Below are 21,413 nucleotides of genomic sequence, written 5' to 3'. Positions count from 1 at the left end.
TGCTATATATGTAATATATTCAACAAACGTGGCGTTTGCAATACGTGTGGTGCATGCGGCATAAACAGGGTTACCATCGACTTGAAACCAAAAATAAGGACAACCGAAAAATTAAATTTTTATGCGAAACGAAACAAACGTTTTTGAACAAATCTTTGCATTTATACGAGTCATGACATATCATTTGCAATATTTTGCCAGAAACAATCTGTTCCAGCAACTCGTTGTTCGTAGAAAATACTTAGTGCATCTCACAACAGGCCGGGTCTAGGTTCACTTCTACTTGTAGCAGGGATTTGACTATAGTAATTGTGGAAAATAAGACAAAATAAGGACTCCAGTCAAAAATAAGGACATTTCTTAGAAATAAGGACAATGAACTTTTTTGAGACATAGCCCTTCAAAATAAGGACAAATCTTAGAAATAAGGACGATATGGCAATCCTGGGTAGAAACAATACACTTATCTCTTTAAAGTCTTCCCTCTCCAATATAAGGTAGAATTGCGAACGCAAACCAAGGGCATGGGAAATACAACGTTATTTAAAGGGCACTCACACCTCCCTGAATGTTAGATAAGATCTTAGGGCAGTGGTTCTCAAACTGTGCGTCGCGACGCCCTGGTGCGTCGTTTCAATTTTCCAAGGGCGTCGCAGAATATTACCGTTTCGTGGCTGAACGGAGTTTATCTCATAAAATGAGGTTTCAGTGCGGTTGACGCACATCTACGTCCAAATACTCTTTGCGTAGAGTGCGGATTGACGTAAATTTACCTCAAAAGTTTTTGATCAAAAATGCGGCTGTCCGTTAATGTACGTCGAGACCAAACAGTACAAGCAGCAAGTGCGTGATAGGCGCGTGTCTGGGGCGACGCTTAGCGGGCATTAAACTTGATTATGTGAACGGAGTCTTGCTTCATAACAGTGTAACACAGCCGACTTTTCTAGCAACGGCTTGAGGTAGTTATAACGTATAATTGTTAGCAAAGTTTGAAGTAATTATTGTGCATGAGTTGCAGCAGTAAATTTTTGTGCATCAGTATATATTGTGCGTAAGTTGAAACATTACTTTCATTGTAATTCGTATTGAATTAAGACCTTGCAGCAGATAAGACAAAGCAATTGTGCGCAATAATTGAAACAATTAACAAAAGCCAGCACGTGATTGCCGGGTGCACTGAAAGTATTGGGTGCAGTTTTATAACTTTGTCGAAAAACAGTCAGGATAAAATTGTTCTCTAAGTTGTGTTTAATAGATTTAAATTAACTGTTTATTGATAAGTTTCCTCATTAACTTTTATTTGCTGGTGCGTCGCAAGCCCAGAAAACTTTTCCAGAGGCGTCGCAACCAAAAAAAGTTTGAGAACCACTGTCTTAGGGCATCGAGTGGTAAACACCAGCTTGTCGCTCAACCGAGGCATCATAACGTCAAATGAGACAGTCACCTGCCAATGTAAAAAAGCCGCGTATATTGCTTTATAATTTATTTATAAGCGGCTCGTGTCTCAATTAACGTTATGAGTGTGGAAGTGTGGGCAAACAGAGGCAATACATAATGCAAAATAGTAAACCAGTAACTTGAACATATTAACTTGCTTTCCTGAGAGGGTTAAGTGTAATTAAAGTTGTGTACGCGAGGTCATTCACTGTGTAAACGAGAGCCTGTCATGAGTTATGCAAGGCGGTGTTGATTTGGTGTGGCGGCAGAGCACTAACATTGCCAAGTTTTGTTCCTTGGGACGCGAAATCATTATTTAGCAGCCGATGCACTGAAGAATTGGTCAGAGTGAGAATAGCTCCTTAGAGTAGCGACATAAAAAGTTCATTCTGAGAGTAAAACCGCGTACAATGTTGAAAGTTGATTTTGTGGTTGTGACAAACCGATAACACTCCACAAATGAACTAACCGTTTAACAAAATTTATATCGATGATTGAATGAACCCTATGTAAAACATAAGGCAGAAACGAATCTTTGTAGTCAATTAGTTTCAAACGACTTATTCAGTTTCAAACTGTTGTTTTTGGGTTTCAATTAGGCGAATTTTACCGTATAGTGTTACATTTTGGATTACATTCTATACTATTTACAGCCGAGGATTTTTGTTAACTTTTTAAATCGATACGGAACAAACGGTAAACAACAAAGATGCCGAGCACAATGGAAGTAATTCACGAATTTGCTGAAAGCACCACCTGCCACGGCATGGCTCAAGTTTTTAAACCGAAACGAAGACTTTTTCACAGGTAAAAAGTAGTGATGCACCGAACCCGCCTAAAAAGGTTCGGGCCGAAACCGAATATTCGGCCACGAGGCCGAATAATTTCGACCGAATCAGGCCGAACCTAAAACCGCATTTGTTATGGGTGTTTTTAACCGGTGCCTTCGAAAACTGCAGGTGCGGTAGGTGCGCTTGGTCCGCTAGGTACTTCGCTTGGTAAACTACAGGTAACTCGTTTTAATTCAACAAAGCCCGTAAATAGTGCAGGTAACCTTTTTTGAAACGAGTAAACTCGTAGTTACTGCGACGTAACGTTTAGGGTTTAGGGTTTAGGGTTTAGGGTTTAGGGTTTAGGGTTTAGGGCAGTGGTTCTCAAACTTTTTGAGCATGCGACACATTAAAAAACTATGATTTTCTTTTGCGGCACACTTCGCAGGTTAACATAAAAAACCTTGTTCACAGAATGTTAATTTTCAACTTTATTCTGGTGGCTATGGATGTTTTTCATTGCCAAGAACAAAATTATGAGCTTGGAAACGTTGTTATGCACACCAGTATTTCGTCATAAATCCTAAAACATGAGGGAATGTTTGCACTTTAATCAGAAAATATTTCGCGGGACACTTGGAAATCTCTCACGGCACACTAGTGTGCCGCGGCACACAGTTTGAGAATCACTGGTTTAGGGTTTAGGGTTTAGGGCAGTGGTTCTCAAAGTATGGGTCGCGACCCAAACATGGGTCGCGTATGGTCAAAAAATGGGTCGCGCTATGGTGATTCAATTTTGCACAAATGAACTATTACTGCAATAAGTAAACACAAACAAATTTACTTAAGGCAAAAATAAAGTCACATCACTCGACCACGTTGTACAGTAAAATGAACCAATCATTACAACATACAGACAATAGCCTTCCAATTTCACTGTTACGCACATGGCGATTGTAACGTCATAGCACGGGAAATAATAGGAAGTTAATCTTGCATCCCGGTAACTTAACGGGAGATGTAACAACTCGCGTTTATGGATGGCCTCGAAATTGTAGTCCGTCTCGTTAATACATTTTTGATGTTTGAGGCTTGGGTCGTGACATGTTCATACGGCCCAGATTTGGGTCGCGGTCAAAAAAGTTTGAGAACCACTGGTTTAGGGTTTAGGGTTTAGGGTTTAGGGTTTAGGGTTTAAGGTTCAGAGTTTAGGGTTTTGGTTATGTGTTGGGACTATCGTAACACTTTTCCAGCATTATTTGCGTGTTTTAACGTTAACTGCAGTATTTACGATTTGACGCATAAAAACAGGACAGCTGTAGTATTTTCGACTTACGTCGTACCTATTCTGAGTTTAATCGCACCAAAGAGAGTTACCTGCACTATTTTTAAGTTACGTTGCACGAAAAAAGGTTACCAAGCGAGGTACCAAGCGCACCTAGCGCACCTAGCGCACCTGTAGTATTCGAAGGCACCCGTTTTTAACTTAACCTTGTGTTGTTGATGCAAGTGAACTCAATTATGACTAACCAAAATCACTTTCACAATGCGAAAGCTTCACCAAACTTGTAATATTTCGCAGACAATGTGGCAAGTATTTTATAGATACAACAAACAGTTAATTTATGATGTTTCGTATTGGCGAAAATGAAAGTTTGGGTATTAATTCCATGCAATCAAAAAGTTCGGTTTCGGCCGAATTTTCAAAAAAGTTTGAGCCGAAACCAAAACATCGAAAAACAGCGTATTCGGCCGAAATGTTTCGGCCAACCGAAACTTCGGTGCATCACTAGTAAAAACCTAAAGGTACCCAACTGTTGTGTTTCAACATTTGCATATATCCATTTAACCAAAAAGTTGGTCAACCTTTGGGGGCATAAAGTGCACTTTGGTTAATGGACAAAAGTAGTATATGAGAGGTATGAATTTTGTTTGGGCTTTAGTTTATATGAAAAGGCCTTAGCTCTAATGTTTACTTAACTCCATTATAACTCGATGATAGGTCTGTCTTGACGTTGATTATAATAACTTTTGGGTCAATTCCAGCTTGCATGATAAAAATGGGGTTTGACCGCCACGTTAACAAAGACTAAATATTTTCCTGATTACCTCTTAGAAATCCTGTGTTTTGACGGTTTTGCTTGATTTAGGTTGGTTTGGGCATTTTTGGTCATTGCCCTCGCAGGAACAGCAGTATGGCAGCTCACTTCGAAAGTTCTGGAATACACCAAGTTTCGGACAAGCACCGAGCTCCATGAGGAATACACGTCCCAACTTCATTTCCCTGCCGTGACAATATGTAATTTCAACAGGTGCCGGTCTAGAACAGTAAAATATAAATGGTATCAGCTATAGCTTAAATGGCTCAAAGCGCGAAAATAAAAACAGATAAAGATGTTTTTTACCTGCTCGTGACCCAAAACACTCGCATGAAGTACAAAGCTAAAAAATTACAGACCATACAACTTATGCCGTATTCCGACTAAAGAAGGGACCCAAATGCTTTTTTTGCTTTTTTAAAAAAAATACGTGGGTCCTTTAAATTTGTTTTTTAAATGAAAGACCTCTGATACCAAAGGGTTGATTAACACTTGCGCAATGCAATGTAACAACTGCGTGTATTTTTGTAACCACATAAAAAGGTTTCAGATTAAGTTCAAAAGCAATAAAGACCACAAATGTTACAATTGTTTACTGTTTCAACAGGTTCTTCAATATCGATAATGTTCACGAGTTGATGGCGGTTGATGCCTTTACCCGGGCATCGTCGCCTTTCCGCGACAGGTTAGAAAGGTTTGCGAAACGCTTTCCACATTTGCATGGTTGTGTGGCTTTGAAATAGCGCTCTACCAAAGGACAACTAGTTATCATTAATAAATCCCTGGTTTTAGACATTTTGACGAATTTTGGACCGATGAAGTTGAGAAGTTTTATCAAGAGCTGCGGGAGGAAGGAAAGGGGGAGTTTTACTTAAGCGACGAGGCCGATGGCCATGGCTGGTTTTTAAACGACTCCAGCTTGCAGCACTGTTTGTTTCAACAGCACCCATGCTCAATCCAGGTTCGCGGATTTTTAAAAAACGAAATAACGCAGTTGGTGGACCTATTATTTTTTGCCTATTGTTACTTGCAAGCCATTCACATTAGATTTGTAAATGGGCCTAAAACAGGGATCGACAACCCCTGACACGCGTGCCAAAGATACGCGTGGTGGTTTTCCTGCGGTACGCCAACCGATTTGCGTGTTTATATTGAAGTAACGATTTAACCTGTTACACTGCTTGTTTATAGTTTCTATCATACCATTGTCTTAAAGTTTAGAAAAACGTTGGCACGCGAGGTCATTAACACAAGGAAACCACAAGTAAATTGGCACGCGTCGCCTAAAAGGTTGCCGAACCCTGGCCTAAAATTTGCTTACGAATCAAATATTTTTTAACAGAGCCCGAATTAGGCCTGGAAGTTGTAGCAATAAATAAAAATGTTAATTCAGGCCCGAATTGAGCCCGAACTCGATCCGAAAAGCCCGAACCGACTTACACTCTTGATTCACTTCACTGCTAATTAAAGTTTAAAGTAAACATTAAGCATTCTATGCACCCAAAAATATTTGCATTAACGGTACTTTTGTAGAATTTTACCAAACACCTCACGCCCATGGGAGTGTGTTACACGTTTACTTCGCAAGAAGACATCATACAGAATATTCCAGGAAGCGGTCACGGCTTGGTTTTGTATTTGGACATTAACCAGGTAAAGTGTGGCTGTGTACTCGATTTCTACTAACAAATGAACAAAAGTTCCCAGTACACCACGAAATCTTTTCCAAACAAGGGGCCATTTTTTGTTATTTAGATCTATGCTTTAAGTTTATTTCTCTTGTTAACATGGTATATCAATATGTCGCGTTTGTGATAGTACCGTGTACACTGCTGTGGTAACTTAACTTACCTCGTGTTTCCTTTTCAATGGCAACCCAGAAGTTCACAAAGCTTTTTTGAAGCATTTTTTTCTTCAACGCAAAATAAACAGCACATGCAAACACCACCACTTCCGAAATCGACTAAGCATTCAACGGTACCAGTCACCGCACATTCATGGTACTCTCTGTGCCTTAAGAAAACCTTTGCAGTCGCGAACACTTACTAATCAAGCATGTGTGCCTAAAGAAAAATTACAACTATTCCGCGCGAATTAGGCATGTCAATCCCAAATTTGCAACATACGAACGTTTCTTCTTTTCAGGAGGGATACAGCACGCATCCTGTCTACGGTAAACCCGAGGCAGGAATCAAAGTTATCATTCACGACCACGACGAGCCACCAGATATAGAAAATTTCGGCTCAACAATACCGAGCGGTCATGCAGGCCATTTAATAATACGAAAGACAGAGGTAAATAAAAAAAGTTTTGGAGCACTTTCACTCATTACATAATTCCCGTATTATGCTGGTAAGTATTGCAATCTTGCAGTGTTGAAGTCCTTCGTGGTCTAAAGTTTTAAACGAAAAGGAAATATGTCATGTTAATACTATAGTGAATAATGTATAATTCTACAGTTGCCAAAAAAATATTTTCTACAGTTATACAACTAGCAAAATGCCGCGCAAAGCCTTCAGTTGGCGTTTTGATAAACAATAAGGCCTTTGAACACGAGGTCATACAGCGTGTTATGGCATATGTACTATTTAATTTAATTATATCTTACTATCTGTACTATATTTACCAGCGAAGGCTCATGTACCAACCCTGGGGAGTTTGTCATCCGGAAAACAAAAAACTTAAATACTTTGACAAGTATACGACGGGCGCTTGTATGTTGGAATGCCGGTAAGAATTTCCTATTTCTTTTGATTTCGTGTATAATTGCTTTTATTTATCGAAACGGGTTGTTTAAGAAATAAAACACGCACGGTTGGCATATTTCCAAAATGTTTCCAAATTCCGCTGCTGTGACTTGTGATTGCCTGAAAAAGCCCTGTTGTTCGAATTCGGAAATATGCGCATGGTTTGTGTACAGCTGTACAATAGTGGCCTATCCAAACCTTTTACCTGTCCAGGCATATTTTTATCCGTTTGTCCCCAGGGTTGACTTCATTGTTAAACATTGCTCTTGTCGACCATTTTGGGCAGTGGCATACCACGACGTGCCAGAATGCAACGGCCATCAAATTTTAAACTGCTCTGGCGAAACAGAAGGCAAGTTAATTTCATTCCACAATGTTGTCTTATTAAGTATGTAATTCATTCCACCATAAGTTATTATCACATCTAACTTGTGCTAACTTACCAACTTTTTCCAGTCGATTTCAGTTTTAGAAATAAAATTTTTAAATATTTATTGGACAGGTATCTTTGCCTCAACAAAGACAGTTGTCGATTGCGGATGTACCGAACCATGCAACTCAATCACTTATGACCCGAAAATCACTTATTCGACTTTTCCAAACATTCCAGTCGGCGCGGCATTCTCATCGAATCGCTACAAAGATGAAAGTATGATTAAGTCTGGCAATTGTTGTTGACCACATTTGTCTGATGTTACAAAGATATTCAGGTGTTTGAATAAATTTGGAATTATTGTTTTGAAAAAATACTAGTGGCGTAGCCAGAAAAAAATTGGCCCTTTACCTGTTGGTAAAATCAGTGATGAAAGCAAAAATTTGCGGCCGGCAACGCCCAGGTGTGAAGTATCAAGTGCATTAGGCCTAAATTCGATTCACAATCTTCATTAACCTTTGTCCCATGGTTGTTTCGATTGTAATGTTTCCCATCGTTTTTTTTATTTCGTTGACGTAAAACATTACCGTTTCAAAAACTTACAAAGACAAGGTCTTTTAGTAAAAAATACTATTCTACTTTCACTAGCGAACAAAGCGTGTAGCATTGTATCACAGACTGTAAACCGATTCAGGCTCGCATATCACAAAAAAATAAATGTTTTTATCTGTCACAGCGGATGTACTGAGCTCACACGATGTAGACGTAGATGAGATTGGAATGGAAAGGCTACAGAGATACCGCGAGAATCACGTTATGTTGGATATCTTCTATGACTCGCTAAGTTACAGTCGTATCACCCAGGACAAGGCTATTAGTGAAATAAGTTTACTAGGTATGTAACACAAGCTACCGTGTTATCAAACTTCTTTTATTTCGCCATGCATGTACATCAGTCGGTCTGGGTGTTTCAATTTGGATAATAAAAAAACATGTTTTCAGTTAAGCTTTGCCGTTAAACTAAGGAAGATTTTAATCGGTTCCTCGTGTAAATATTCGTAAATTATGCACAAGAGTTACTCCTTGCATAAAGTTTTAATAATTGTGCAACCTTTAGGTTGTCACCTAATCATAAACAAAGAAATATTTGACGAATAATGAATAGAGGCCAAAAGCAAATAAAACTAAAAGGTGGCTTTCTTATATACTTCCATTTTACATATTTTATGTCATATTTACCAATTTACCATACACATCATTTAATCTATACATACGAGTGTTTTTGCAAACAAAAACGAATGGGTCCCCATACGCGTGTTTGTGCGGATTTACGGTAAACAAATGTTGCGGTGATTTTTAGATTCTTAAAATCAAATTATTAGAAAGCTTTAACCTAACTGTAAAAATGTTTTTCCGTATTATTTTTGCATCATTATTGTCATATAATTACAAAAACAGTAAAACATACTTTCAATTTAATCTCTTGCTTTGACCTAGATCAGGGGTCGGCAACCTTTTAGGCGACGCGTGCCGATTTACTTGTTATTTCCATGTGTTAATGGCCTCGCGTGCCAACGTTTTTCTAAATAATAGTTGTTCGTACCAGCAGATATCAATAATAAAGAGAAAGCAGAGTGTTTTGTGCATGTAAGGCTGTATTTTAAGACAATGGCATGCTAAAAACTATAAACAAGAAGAGTAAACAAAATTTTCCTGGAAGGCAGTTGTAATACAGACACTATCTTTCCTTTTTGTTGAAACGTCAATTATACATAACAAATCCGACGGTTTGACGTCTTATTCGGGATGTCTTTATCACAGTGGTTCTCAAACTTTTTTGACCGCGACCCAAATCGGAGTTTTATGAACACCTCACGACCCAAACCTCAAAAAATGTTTTTTTTCTGATATGCATGAAATAGAAAAAGACACAGACAACTATTTGTAGTACAAAGTTCTGTGAAACAATGATTGATTACAAACAAATGGTTTATATATTTAACTGTGATGTTCGATAACGAGACGTACTGCAATTTCGAGGCCACGACATCGCCGCAAAGGAGTCTGGCCATGTAAAAATAGCTGCAGGCTGAACGAGCTCTTCAAACGAACTTGATTCGTTCGACAACACTGCATAACACAGCACACATTGTGGCTTTAAAGCACCATGATCATTGATAGAAGTGAATCCCAAATCTAAAAATTTGTCATTGTACGAATACTTACTCATCCTTAAACGCGGACTACTACATATCCACATTCAGTTTCGCATCATTAACTTTTCCTATTATTTCCCGCGCTATGACGTTACAGTCGCTTAATTCAGTAATAGTTCGTTTGGGCAGAATTGAATTACCGTAGCTCGACCCATTTTTTGACCCTGCGTGACCCATATTTGTTTCGCGAGAACCACTGCTTTATCAGGATAAACAATTTACCAACCTTTAATTTACAGGTGACGTGGGAGGCTTACTTGGTCTTTGGCTTGGAATCAGTTTTGTTACCATAACTGAATTCGTTCAACTCATCGCAAAGTTATTCACCCATTCCTTTTCCAGCAAGAGCAGCCAAGTGAAGGTTGCGGCACCGGCCCTGGAAGAGGGAACTGCTGCGGACAATAAAGCAAAAACCAGTCAACCACAAAAAGCCTGGGAAACTCAATGGGAGTTACCGAGATACGAAACCTCCAATGAAAAGTTGGCAAAAGGGTCATAAGTAGGCGTTTCTCTTTAGTTGCAATAGAGAGAGAGAACTCCAAATTACAGTTAGAACTCCAAATTGCAGTTCTGTACCATCTTGCAGGATACATTTGGCAGAACAAAAAATGTTTGTCAAACCAGAAACAAATAAGGTTTACACCGCTCAAGACATACCTTTTTTAATTTTAAAAAGTCTAATAAGCTTACGAATTGGGTAGACACAAAAAATGTAAATTCTTTGTACGTAAGCAAAACGGAATGGTGTAAATTTGTCCCCTTTGTTGCCAGGAGAAAACCCTTTGTGCAAAAACATCAGTCTGATACTGAAAGTTTTCATACAAAACTGCTGTTTCTTTTCCAACGCATTATTTAAGTCAGTCCAACTACAACAGTGGTTCTCAAACTTGTTTGTGCGCGACCCAAATCTGAGCTTTATGAACATGTTGCGACCCAAGCCTCAAACATCAAAATGTGTATTTTTTATTTCTTGTAACTTACGAATACCTACTTGTCGTTGAATGCTAACTGTTACATTCCAAGTTTAGTTTCGCATGATTTATAACCTCCTATCATTCCCCGTGCTAACACGTTACAATCGCCGAGTGCGTAACAGAATATTGGAAGCCTATGGTCTGTATGTTGTAATGATTGATTGGCTCATTTTGCCGAACGACGTGGTCGAGTGAGGCCGTATTTCGCTATGGTAATACTGTAGCTGGGTGCCATCTAAACTCTCAGAAAACCACTTACTTATGATGCAATACTCCAAGGTTACGATGATAAAGCCACATAAAATGCCTATGATACAATAATTCAGTCATGACTAGGAACTGAAAATACTTGAAAAATGAAATGAAAAAAGTTCATTTAGGCAGAATTGAATCACCATAGCGCGACCCATTTTTTTACCCTGCGCGACCCATGTTTGGGTCGCGACCCATACTTTGAGAACCACTGAACTACAAGGTGTCTTAGTGTTGTGTTTAGCCTACTCCATTGAACTATGGGATCTAAGGATTGCGTATTTCGCGACCGAATTGGGACATGAAAATTTTAGTCGCATTTCCTTAAACATGGAATACACGTCGCACAACATTTGTGGTGCGTTAAAGTTTCATTTATTTGCCAATTATAAGCAAGGGAGAGCTCTATGCGAACGCAACAAGCCGCAAACAACAACAAGTTGGAACAAAAAGACTGAAGCGGAAGGAATTAGAACGCAGGGAACACGCAGTCGGTGGAAATCAACAGTCAACTAGATTTAAAATTTAATCTTACTATGTACATGGTTTTAGCGGCCAACACTGAGCCGAAGTATTCTGAAATTTCAGCTTTTGCAGCCATTTTTATAGCTTTAAAAGTTACTTTTTTGCAACAAATGTGCACAAACCATACTGGTTGCTCTATAATCGTTGTGGGTTAAGTTAAAAAATAGCACTTTGTAAAGGTCTTGTAAAAATCTTTTTGCGAAAATTGATTTTCCGTTTTAGTGGCAAAATAATAACTTTCGCAAAACGAACCATTTACTTTTGGCCAAGTAGTGTACCACGAAAACAATCAGAAACGTTTGCGTTGAAAAAAATAGGGAATTAGGTTAGATTTTTGAAGACTGTACACAAATAGCGTTACCCGACCACAAAAAAGCAAAGGTCCAAACCTAATAAGGCTTATAGTTAAGCACAAATAGCTACAGGCGTAAATCCATACAAAGTTATGCGAACTACCTTGAACGTTTGCAGCCACCATATACGGAATTGGCAATATTTTACACAGAACCATTAGCGTGGTAGATTTTGGCTACAGTTAACCTTTGGCTGTGTTCTGATCACCTGACCGTGTACAATCAAGCGCTCAATATCATCAATGCATGCAACTAAGCAGTCCCAGTGCTATACACGCATATGTATAGTCAATTGCCGTCTAGTGTAGTGTAACGCCTCCGCAGCGACATGTAGCGGTGGTGGGTTTATTCCCGCGACTGGTAGAAGAGAATATATCCCGACTCGGAGTTTTTGTCGGCGGTCACACCATAGAAATCCTCCATGCCGCTCGGCTCCAGCTTCTCCACGTTGTCGTCGTCGAAAAGAAGCCACATGTCATGACTTTTGACAATTGACACGTAGTGACCCCGATACGGTCCGCTGCGCAAGAGTAACGTAATGGTTAGGCTATGTTTTGTTAATTTCGGACACAAATTTATACAAACGCATTCTGAGCAAAAATTGCCAAAGCTTAATTAAAGAATGTTTGGTATAAGGGCCCTATTTCAGGGATAACCAACCTAATATGTAATGCATAACAAAACAGGAAGTCTGTGTGCACGCTTTAAGTTAAAAAATGCTCGTCGCATATGAATCTGACCAAAGTGACGCAAGTTAAATAAACAACGTTTTGCATGTGGCTCCTATTTCAGGAATAAAATGCAATGCCTGACAAATAAGTCGGTTTGCCCAACGGCGCTTTAGGTTAAAAAGGCTCGTTCCACATTGCAAGCCTTAATCTGCACCTACTTCAATCTGTCCACATACCTAATATATAGCGATGCAAAAAGTGACATCCTAGCCTATCATTTATATCGTAATCTGGTTTTGTGTGGGTTTAGGACAAAAGAGGAGATAGTAACGAAACTTCCGTGTGTGAGATACAAAATACGGTCAGTGCTTTGAAATGCAAGATTCACAAAGCCTGACCTCTTTTGATATATTGCAAGTCATTAAAGCCCCTAATGTCGATCACGAGAAAGTAACGACCAAAGTTCGGGATAACCACGCAGTTGCCAAGATACTGCTTTGTGTATATTGAAAGGCCTATACGATTCAGTAGCGCTTACTGTCCTGATGTAACGCGAAATTGTTATTTGCACGAACTAAAAATAAAACAGGCGTTTAGATCGGACAAAAAGTAAAATTCGTTTTCCACACATAAACATAGGAAATTTTACATAAAAAGGGCAAACAGTACGTTATCTGTCTCAACAATGCATAAAACACGACTTACGATCCGCAGTGAACGACCACTCCTATGAGGTCGTAGAGACGTTCTGCATTGGATGCGTCGTCGGTTGTATTGAAGAGACGTAAATCGAAGGGGAAGACAACACGATAGGTCAACTTAGTGTATTTGTTTAACGTGTCGCAGTACTTAAAACGCTTTAGATGAAGCGCAAGGATGGTTGGAAGCTTTTTGATCCGCATTCTGAAAAATAATAAAAAAAACAACTTCAGGCAAGTTTTTAGTACGTACTGTATATCTTTCATAAACAGACAAGGTGTTTGTGCACCCGTAAGAACACATTGGTGCATTCACAGGCTTCTAAATCAGTGGCTCTCAACCGTTTGTAGTCCATGGCACCCTTGAAGTAACCCTCAAAAGCCCTGGCCCGCTGCTTATCAAAAATGAGGTGAACTTGTGAAACTTAAAGTCAAACGCTATGTCGCAGAGCACAATGCCTTGTTTAACATGAAAATAACTAAGAAAGTCATTCTGACAACTTAAAGATGGTTAAGTTCTGTGTATAGATTAGTGCAGCTATGTTGAGCACATGTACTTGTGGCCCCCCGGAAAGCACCCCCACTGACTGGTTAAGAAATGCTGTTCCTAATAATGCTGGCTACAGGTGTTGTAATTAATTCTACATGCAAAAGAAGCCACATGATTCTGTGTCAATCCGGAGTCATAGTGCTTAGTGACTACTTTGAGTAAACTAAAGTGGCTGCAGAGATCAAGGCAATATAAGTTATGACATGATTTAATTTGTTGTCTTTCAAACCAAAGTTTATGTGGGACAATAAAAGTGTGACTTGGGCACATTGCCTTACACATTGAGAGTGTGTGAATATTTATTGTAATGTGTGGATAGCTTTCACAGTTCCTTGAATAGCATTTTTGATATGATTGATTCAACAGGGTAAAGCACATAGGAGGTTGTTTACTAAATATGCCCAAAATCAAACATAGGATATTGTGAAATTACAATGAGGGCAAATAATGATTTCAATCAATGAAATGTACCTAATGGAGATTTAGCAGACCAATTTGATAAACTAGAAAATGTTACTTACATATTTGACCAAAAACATTTGACAGGGCGGAGTTACTTTTGGGCTATGACAACAAATGCAATTACCAATACAAACTGGGCGAATTTTATTCAATTTCCACACTCTTTTTGATAATTTGACCTTAAGATGCCAGTAGAAATGGGATAAACTTAGCACAAAGAAAGAGAATCATATCACTAATTGGTCCCTTTAGGTATGTAGATAATAAAGTAACTTAGTAAAAAGTAAAGTAAATATGTTTTATTTTTTTGGCAGAACAGAATAGAAATTGACTTGTGCCAAAATAGTTTAGTCAACTTTCATTAATATTTTTGTCACATATAGTCAAATTGGTAAAAATTTTTTTTTACTGAAGTTGGGGTAAAAAAAAAACAATACCGTCACAGCTAAACCAAAATTTTTTTTAAATGCTTTGTTTTTCATTGGATGTATTTTTTCTCTGCCTAAAAAATAAGCCATAAACCATTCTCAGGTTTTGTTTCTAGGCAAAGTTCTGCAGGTTGAAACAACATTAGTAAAATTTGTATGTTAAAAAGTCTTCAACAACCTTTAGAAACTTTCCTGCAGATTTTTTGTTACAAGTTTGGTGTCAATGACCTTTGTTCTGTGTTGTGTCATAACTATGACCTATTAAATAAAAAAGACTCCACTTGGCTAGCTTTTAAATTTTTTCAGATATCTTGTTGTTCGTTTTTACCCCAAACGGTTCTATAGGAATGGGGTAATAAAAAACTAAACTGCATTTTTTGCACCCCCAAAATTTTTTTTGCCCAAACATTTTTTATTTGTCACCTGGAAGTTTAGAAAATAAAAAAGAAAGCCTATAAAACATGTACTTAAACCAAAGTTGTATAAAATTGCTTTGGGGGCCAGTTTTGGAGGAATTTTTACCAAAAAGTATACCCGCATGGCTAAAAGTACAAATTGGGGTCCAGGCCTAAAGACAAATGCTACAAAGTAAGAAAAAGAGGTTATCAAATCATTATGTGGTAATTCAAGCAGTTTGGGGTAGAAAATTAAGCTTTATTTCAATAAGGTTTTAGGTTACATGACCGGTCAGCAAGTGGGTGAGCTCTATTTAAATCTAGTTGCATACCAACAAAAGACTGGTAAATGACAAAAAAGACCAAATCAAAGGCAATAAATGCAGTGCAATAAAGGTACAAAGCCATGAAAAGTCTTAGCACCAATTTGAAAGTGTTTTATTAATTTACAAACAGTTTACTAACTGCTGTAAGTTTGGTTTGTAAAATTTCGAAAACAAAGAATTTTAAGTGGCAAGTGTTTTTTTGGCTTATTTATTGTAACAGAGTTATTAATGAAATTTCTGTCTTATCTTTGACTTCAAGATGGTTTATTAAGTGCATATAATTGCATTGAAGTTCCAACTGCCACTTAATTTTTTTGTAAATGGTCCTAATGTCCACTTGTTTTGTTTTACCCCGACATTGTTTTTTTTGTACCTTTTTCGGGTTAAAAAAGAACAACAGTTTTTGTCAAATATTTTTTTTGTTTTTTAGTAAAATCAAAAACTTGTCACATAACTATAAAAGTAGTCCTATCAGCTTTGTTGGGAAGAAAAACTGACCTTTTGGTGCCTAAAATAAAAGTTTGGCAACAAAGTTTCAAAAAATTGTTTTTTTTTTACCCCACTTGACTATACATAAAAATATATATATGTATACAAGTAAATTTTTGTGAAGTTATCCTACTGTATTTGGGCTTCCTGCTTGCTCCTGCAAACTTCACACGAATATTTATGTTCACCACTGAGCATTTGCTGGTTGCTGAAAACTCTGAAAAATATAAGGAAGGATATTAAGCACATGGCTTTGGCTTATGGCATTAGCAACACATTGTCTGATTTGTCAAGGCTCCAAAACTAATTTGTTCTGTAATTTGGAAAAGTTAAATCCGGTCTCATGATCTATGACCAAATACTTTGGCTCTAATTGAAATGTTTAATGTATTTTGCAACTTGTTGACAACCAACCTTAGGCAGTGTGTTATGGAAGTATTTTGCTCAATGTCAACAGATAGGTCAAGAAAGTCTTCATCTTTATTTTTTACCTGCAATGTACCAAACGAAATTCAATTTGATGATTATGTACGATAACACAGACAAGGCAATTTACATAAAATTTGCATACAATGTAGCACACAATTAGGCTACACAGAAATTAATGCCTATAACATTATGCAAATCTACTCTGGAAATTACCGTTTCACAAGTTAAACATCTTGTGATAGTTGTATAAGTTCCCTGGAAGATGTCGTTAATCCAGGTGTTATTTGCTTCACTTTCATCTTCCTCCTCCAGATGGGGCACATTTGAGTTGCTGCTGGACAACTCCGAAGACTTGGAACTGGATGCTTTCTTGGAGAACTTATTGCGAGAAAAGAAACTAAAAGTCTTTGAAGGTGTTGATTCTTCAGTGCTGAGATGCCCATTTTGGGGCTTTCCTTCATCACTACTTTCCTGGTCAACCTTAGGAACTTGGCCATTTCCCATTAAGGATTCATTTGTGTCTGCAGTGGAGGCTGGTGAGTCGGAGGTTGCTAGGGACGACGATGAACCTGCACTGGTTATATTTTGGATCTCCAGTGAATCGGGGGCAGCTGAAGTACTTGGCATGGTGTCGGATGGAACAAATGAGCTGGCTCCAACTTTAGAAGACAAGGTGTGGATGTCCTTATCTTCTTTCTTTTTTGATCTGAAAAAGCTCAGTCGCTCCCTTTTTACACCGTTTCCCTGGCTGGTTGTGGATGATTGCATCTCCAGACGCTTTCTTTCACGTTCAGCTTTCTTTTCCTCAATTAGAACAAGGTGAATGGAGTTGAGAAGACAATTGAACAACTCATGAGCATCATGCTGCATATAATTGTCAAATGACTCTGAAAATAACAGCAAGTACTATTGTTGCATGTGTCAAGAAGATATTAAACATTTGGTAAAGAATATGAACAAAATGGACAGGGTAAATTTATCTTCAAAAATGGATTGGGGTGGCCATAAACAATATATACTACACTTGGCCATAAACAGTATGTAAAAAATTAAAATTTCACATTTTGGGGGACTGCTGGATCATCCCTGTTTAAACTTTGGGTGGATCAAGGTTGGATAGCTAACTAACATGTGTGTACATTAGAATAAGTTTGAAGCACTCTTTCTTGACCAAGCGTTTAGAACAGTGGTTCCCAACCTGGGGTTCGAGGACCCCCAAGGGGTCCATGAGATGGTTTCAGGGGGTCCATGGAGGCAAACAATTGCAGTAGCATTAACAACCATAGGCGACGACTTTAAATTTTTCCCGGGTATGCCATATTAGATGACGTCATAAAATACCAAATTTATTTCTTGTTGGGTGAGATTACGTTAAAGCTTGCAGTATATGAGTTTACACAACGTAATTCCACCACTAGACCCTTCTGCTACTGTTGCAAATCAACACATGTTTGTGCCCAGTAACACACCGCGTTGTACATTACAAAAATGGGACCCACTTGCCGAAATTACGGGGAGGCGGAACAATAAATAAGTTATAAAAAAGAGTTAGCTCGGACGTCACCTAACGTCACGAATTACTATAATGTTTTTATTTTCTTCTCTGTAACAACTATTATAAAAAATCTTTGTTTTCACGCAACAAAGCGCAAACACTTGTGGCCAAAAAATCGTTTTATACGTTTTAAAGTCGTTTGTTTCGTTTACAACGTGTAGCCTATTTAACCCAGTGAATTGTATGTGACGCATTATTAATTTTAAAGTTTAGTGTACTTTAAACGATGTACTAAACTGCCAGAAACTTTCGACAAGCTAACAAGTTAATTAAATACCAACCTTACGTTTGTGACGTGACAATTGGCGTTGTTGTTTTTTCGGTTAAAACTATACAGTCGCTGACCTTGCGGCAGAGGCAGTTGTAAGTTAGAACTGTATTCTCATAATTTAGTTTACAAACGCTAAACTTTTTATCACGTGTTTGTTGACGTAATAGCCGCTATAGCGTCAGCGCCAATACCTTTGTTGTGGTTTTTAACACCCTTTAATGTTTAAATTCTAATGCTTCTTGAAGACGTCACAATTGTCATTTTTGCGAATAATTCATGGGCTGTGAAATAATAACCGCGATTGAAATCAATTGTGTATGTTACGTATTGGATCGTATCAGAATAATTTCTATGAAGCAATAACGCATGACTAATTAACGTTGGTCCAATTTTCGGGTATGCGGCATACCCCAGGTTTTCGTCCGGCGCCCATGTTAACAACAGTACATTATTTTTAAGTTCCCAAACCGTTTTTACAATCCTGCATCTGAGTGCAAACTGTTTATCAAACCCTTGGATCAGAAAACTTGTAATGGTTACCTCCATTGTGACAACGCACATTAACAATATAACTTATTGTGCTTTGTTTCAAGTATTGTACACCAGAAAATTTATCTCTTCGTTGCATTGACTGCTACAGTACAGAACTTTATTGAGATTGAGGGACTGTGAAGGTTGAAATTCTGCCCTGATAAGCGAAAGTATAATAACGTATAATGCAGGAAACAAAAAACATAACAAGACTAAAATGCGTTGGGGTTCCGCGAACCTATAACATTTATAAAAGGGGTCAATGACTACAAAAAGGTTGGGAACCACTAGTTTAGAACAAACCAGCATTAGACTGAAAAACGAAAAACAGTAAACAAACAATGTGTCGTCTTCAGGGAAGGGGATCCACAATAAATACACACAGAAATACAATGCACATTGCATAACAATGTAATAACAGATCGGGGACATAAAATATGTAGAGATTTTACTTCAAACAAATAAACATTATAATATATCAAACAACCAAAGACTCACCATACTCCTTTCTCAGTCTGGCTACAAACTTCTTGGGCTGCAGTACCCCACATTTCTTCTTTTGGCTTACAATGTTGTAGAAGAGTTCACATAGGCAAGCCAGCAAGGTATCCTTTTTGCCGTTTGAGCCATGTTTTCCATTATGCTGCTGAGTGCGATACTGCAGTACCCTGTCACGGAATGGTTGGCAGAAGAAAAGCGCTTGCAACACTGAGTTGCAGTAGCAGGTGTTGCCAAACTAGAAAAAAAAAATGTGATAGTTAATGCATAAGTGGTGTTACATTTCCTAAAAGTGTACATATAAAGTGACTGAAAAATCTGCCGTCTACGCATTTTAACACCAACTTATTAAATTTCATTGGGGCATAATATTCATAAGGCAAGACAATAGAAGATGTCAGTACAGTGCAAATCACACCTAAACTTAAATAATACACATAAATTTAAACCTGAATTAATTCAGCCCCCAACTACAGGCCAATTGTCGTACAACTTTTATATCAACAATTACATACATTGTGCAACCCGAAGTATCTTTCATTGGGAGGAAACTGTTCTGGACCGATTTCTTTCATCAGTGCAGCTGAAGCATTTGCTCCCTGCAAGAAAAAAAATCTGCATCAACCAAGTCAAAAATGCAACCAAGAACAGGTAATTTATTATGAAAAGCTTTATATTTAGTATTATAACACAAGCGGTTTGTTTATATTCATCGTTCTCAAAGTAAGTGTAACCACTTTGGGACTGCTTAAAATTAGTTCGATAGTAAATTTGGGCAGTTTGTGAACATGCAACTGTGAGGCAAATTCGAGCATGTACCTCTATGAACAACCAACATAAACAGTTTGATAATAATTTTTGTAATATTGGCCACATCAACAACAAAAAAAATTAAAAAAGTCAAAACAATTACCATAATATTAGGCAAACACCCCTTCATGAACTAGCCTGATACGGTGGCAACTGTGGACATTCCACAGATGAAAATGAAGCTTATCACAATTTGTAAATGTTCCTAGAAAAAAACCAGCTGCACAAAGGAAATTTCTGTCATATTATGCAAATAGTCCCAATACCTTTTTACATAGCCACAAAGCATACCATCAAAGTGTATTAGCAGCAGATACATTTAATTACAATGCATATAGTTTGGACACTGTTAAATAGCACACGCTGTTGATTATGATATTTCGATATCACTATGCATTTTATTAAGTACATAACCTTTTTTTCTAATAAGTTTTGAAAAGGTGCATAATCATATATAAGTAAACACACGTAAACATTAACTTCCATTTTTGCAAAAACATAAAAATTAATTCTCAAAATCAAGACTGCCATGGTAATAATAACTAAAAAGTACATGATAATAAACTACATATTATTTTGAAAACTTCCAATGTTTATCTACACTTATTAAACTATAAACTATTATAACAAACATATTAGGTTGTAACATAAAAACATCAAGCCAACAAATGATAAGTAAGCTACAGACAGTGCACACTGATTTGACCTATAAGGTCTCAGATTAGGTTTTAATTTTCAAGTACCAATGTCCATGATACTGATTTGATCAGTGGTAGACAAGAGAACTTGACAAATAACACCAACTAAGAACACCAACTGACATTACAATATGATAAACACACAACACATCTTTTAGTACCAACCACACAAAGTAGCTATTTTGCTAATCAGTGCATACTATTGATACTAACACAACCCTTTACAAAAACCATATACCTCATAGTGTTTATATATCTCATCTTTACCACATGGTCAACAGGGGGAAACTAAATAAGGGAATGTTTAAATATACTCAACAAACTTTATTAAGACATATCGAACCAATGCATACAGAACTGGTATTGTTTGATTACATGCAGCATTTTTCAAAAGCATGAAAAACAGGCATGTAAAATAACTGTGTTATGGCTTATGGTGGTTGGTTAGCTTTACAGGAAGCTGTTTTGAAACTGATTTTTTTAGCTGACATCGTTTTCTGCACTCAAAAGCTGCTACCCATATATAGTTATAGGTAGGAAAGCATAAAGCAACAATTGGATTAAACCTTTATCATAAATACTCTGTCAGTGTCACAAATTAATTATCATCTCTCTTTTGCCACACATCATTTCTTGCATGCCAGGTGTAAAGGCCGCGTAAACCGCAAAAAACAAGCTTCTGCGCCCTGCGTTTTCATATGAGGTGAAAATTGTGAAAAACAATGATGTCATTGCGCACGATTACGTAATTTGAATGAAACTGAAAACACAATTTACTTCACGCAGAGCACAAACTTGTACATGGCTTGCTTATGTATTAATCTCTCTCGGTAAAAACTGCAAACGTCCATTTAA

General features: G+C 37.7%; 2 protein-coding genes across 3 annotated transcripts; one reads left to right on the top strand and one right to left on the bottom strand.

The window, feature by feature from the left end:
* Nucleotides 1-2,094: 2,094 nt before the first annotated feature.
* Nucleotides 2,095-10,754, top strand: LOC145239674 (bile acid-sensitive ion channel-like). Of its 2 annotated transcripts, none has more exons than XM_080103052.1 (11): nucleotides 2,095-2,244; nucleotides 4,358-4,519; nucleotides 4,914-4,991; nucleotides 5,099-5,267; nucleotides 5,840-5,959; nucleotides 6,452-6,601; nucleotides 6,937-7,037; nucleotides 7,294-7,406; nucleotides 7,557-7,703; nucleotides 8,164-8,322; nucleotides 9,883-10,754. In XM_080103052.1, the coding sequence occupies exons 1-11, from the start codon at nucleotides 2,147-2,149 to the stop codon at nucleotides 10,140-10,142; spliced, it is 1,557 nt and encodes a 518-aa protein (XP_079959178.1). In that variant the 5' UTR covers nucleotides 2,095-2,146; the 3' UTR covers nucleotides 10,143-10,754. The 2 variants fall into 2 exon arrangements, with proteins under 2 accessions (XP_079959178.1, XP_079959177.1); XM_080103051.1 differs by having other exon boundaries at nucleotides 4,914-5,000.
* Nucleotides 10,755-11,221: 467 nt separating this feature from the next.
* On the bottom strand, nucleotides 11,222-20,265 carry LOC145239675 (ubiquitin carboxyl-terminal hydrolase 12-like). The gene is made up of 8 exons (XM_080103053.1): nucleotides 19,964-20,265; nucleotides 19,566-19,649; nucleotides 19,051-19,288; nucleotides 16,409-17,082; nucleotides 16,181-16,257; nucleotides 15,900-15,983; nucleotides 13,124-13,321; nucleotides 11,222-12,267 (listed from the first exon to the last, which is right to left on the bottom strand). Exons 1-8 carry the CDS (start codon nucleotides 19,988-19,990, stop codon nucleotides 12,093-12,095), a joined length of 1,557 nt encoding a protein of 518 aa, XP_079959179.1. The 5' UTR covers nucleotides 19,991-20,265; the 3' UTR covers nucleotides 11,222-12,092.
* Between the last annotated feature and the right edge of the window lie 1,148 nt (nucleotides 20,266-21,413).

Source organism: Phallusia mammillata, chromosome 7 (assembly GCF_965637545.1).
Source record: "Phallusia mammillata chromosome 7, kaPhaMamm4.hap1.1, whole genome shotgun sequence".
Lineage (NCBI taxonomy): Eukaryota > Metazoa > Chordata > Ascidiacea > Phlebobranchia > Ascidiidae > Phallusia > Phallusia mammillata.
Note: the sequence above shows the minus strand (reverse complement) of the source record. Positions and strands in the feature narration are given on the sequence as shown.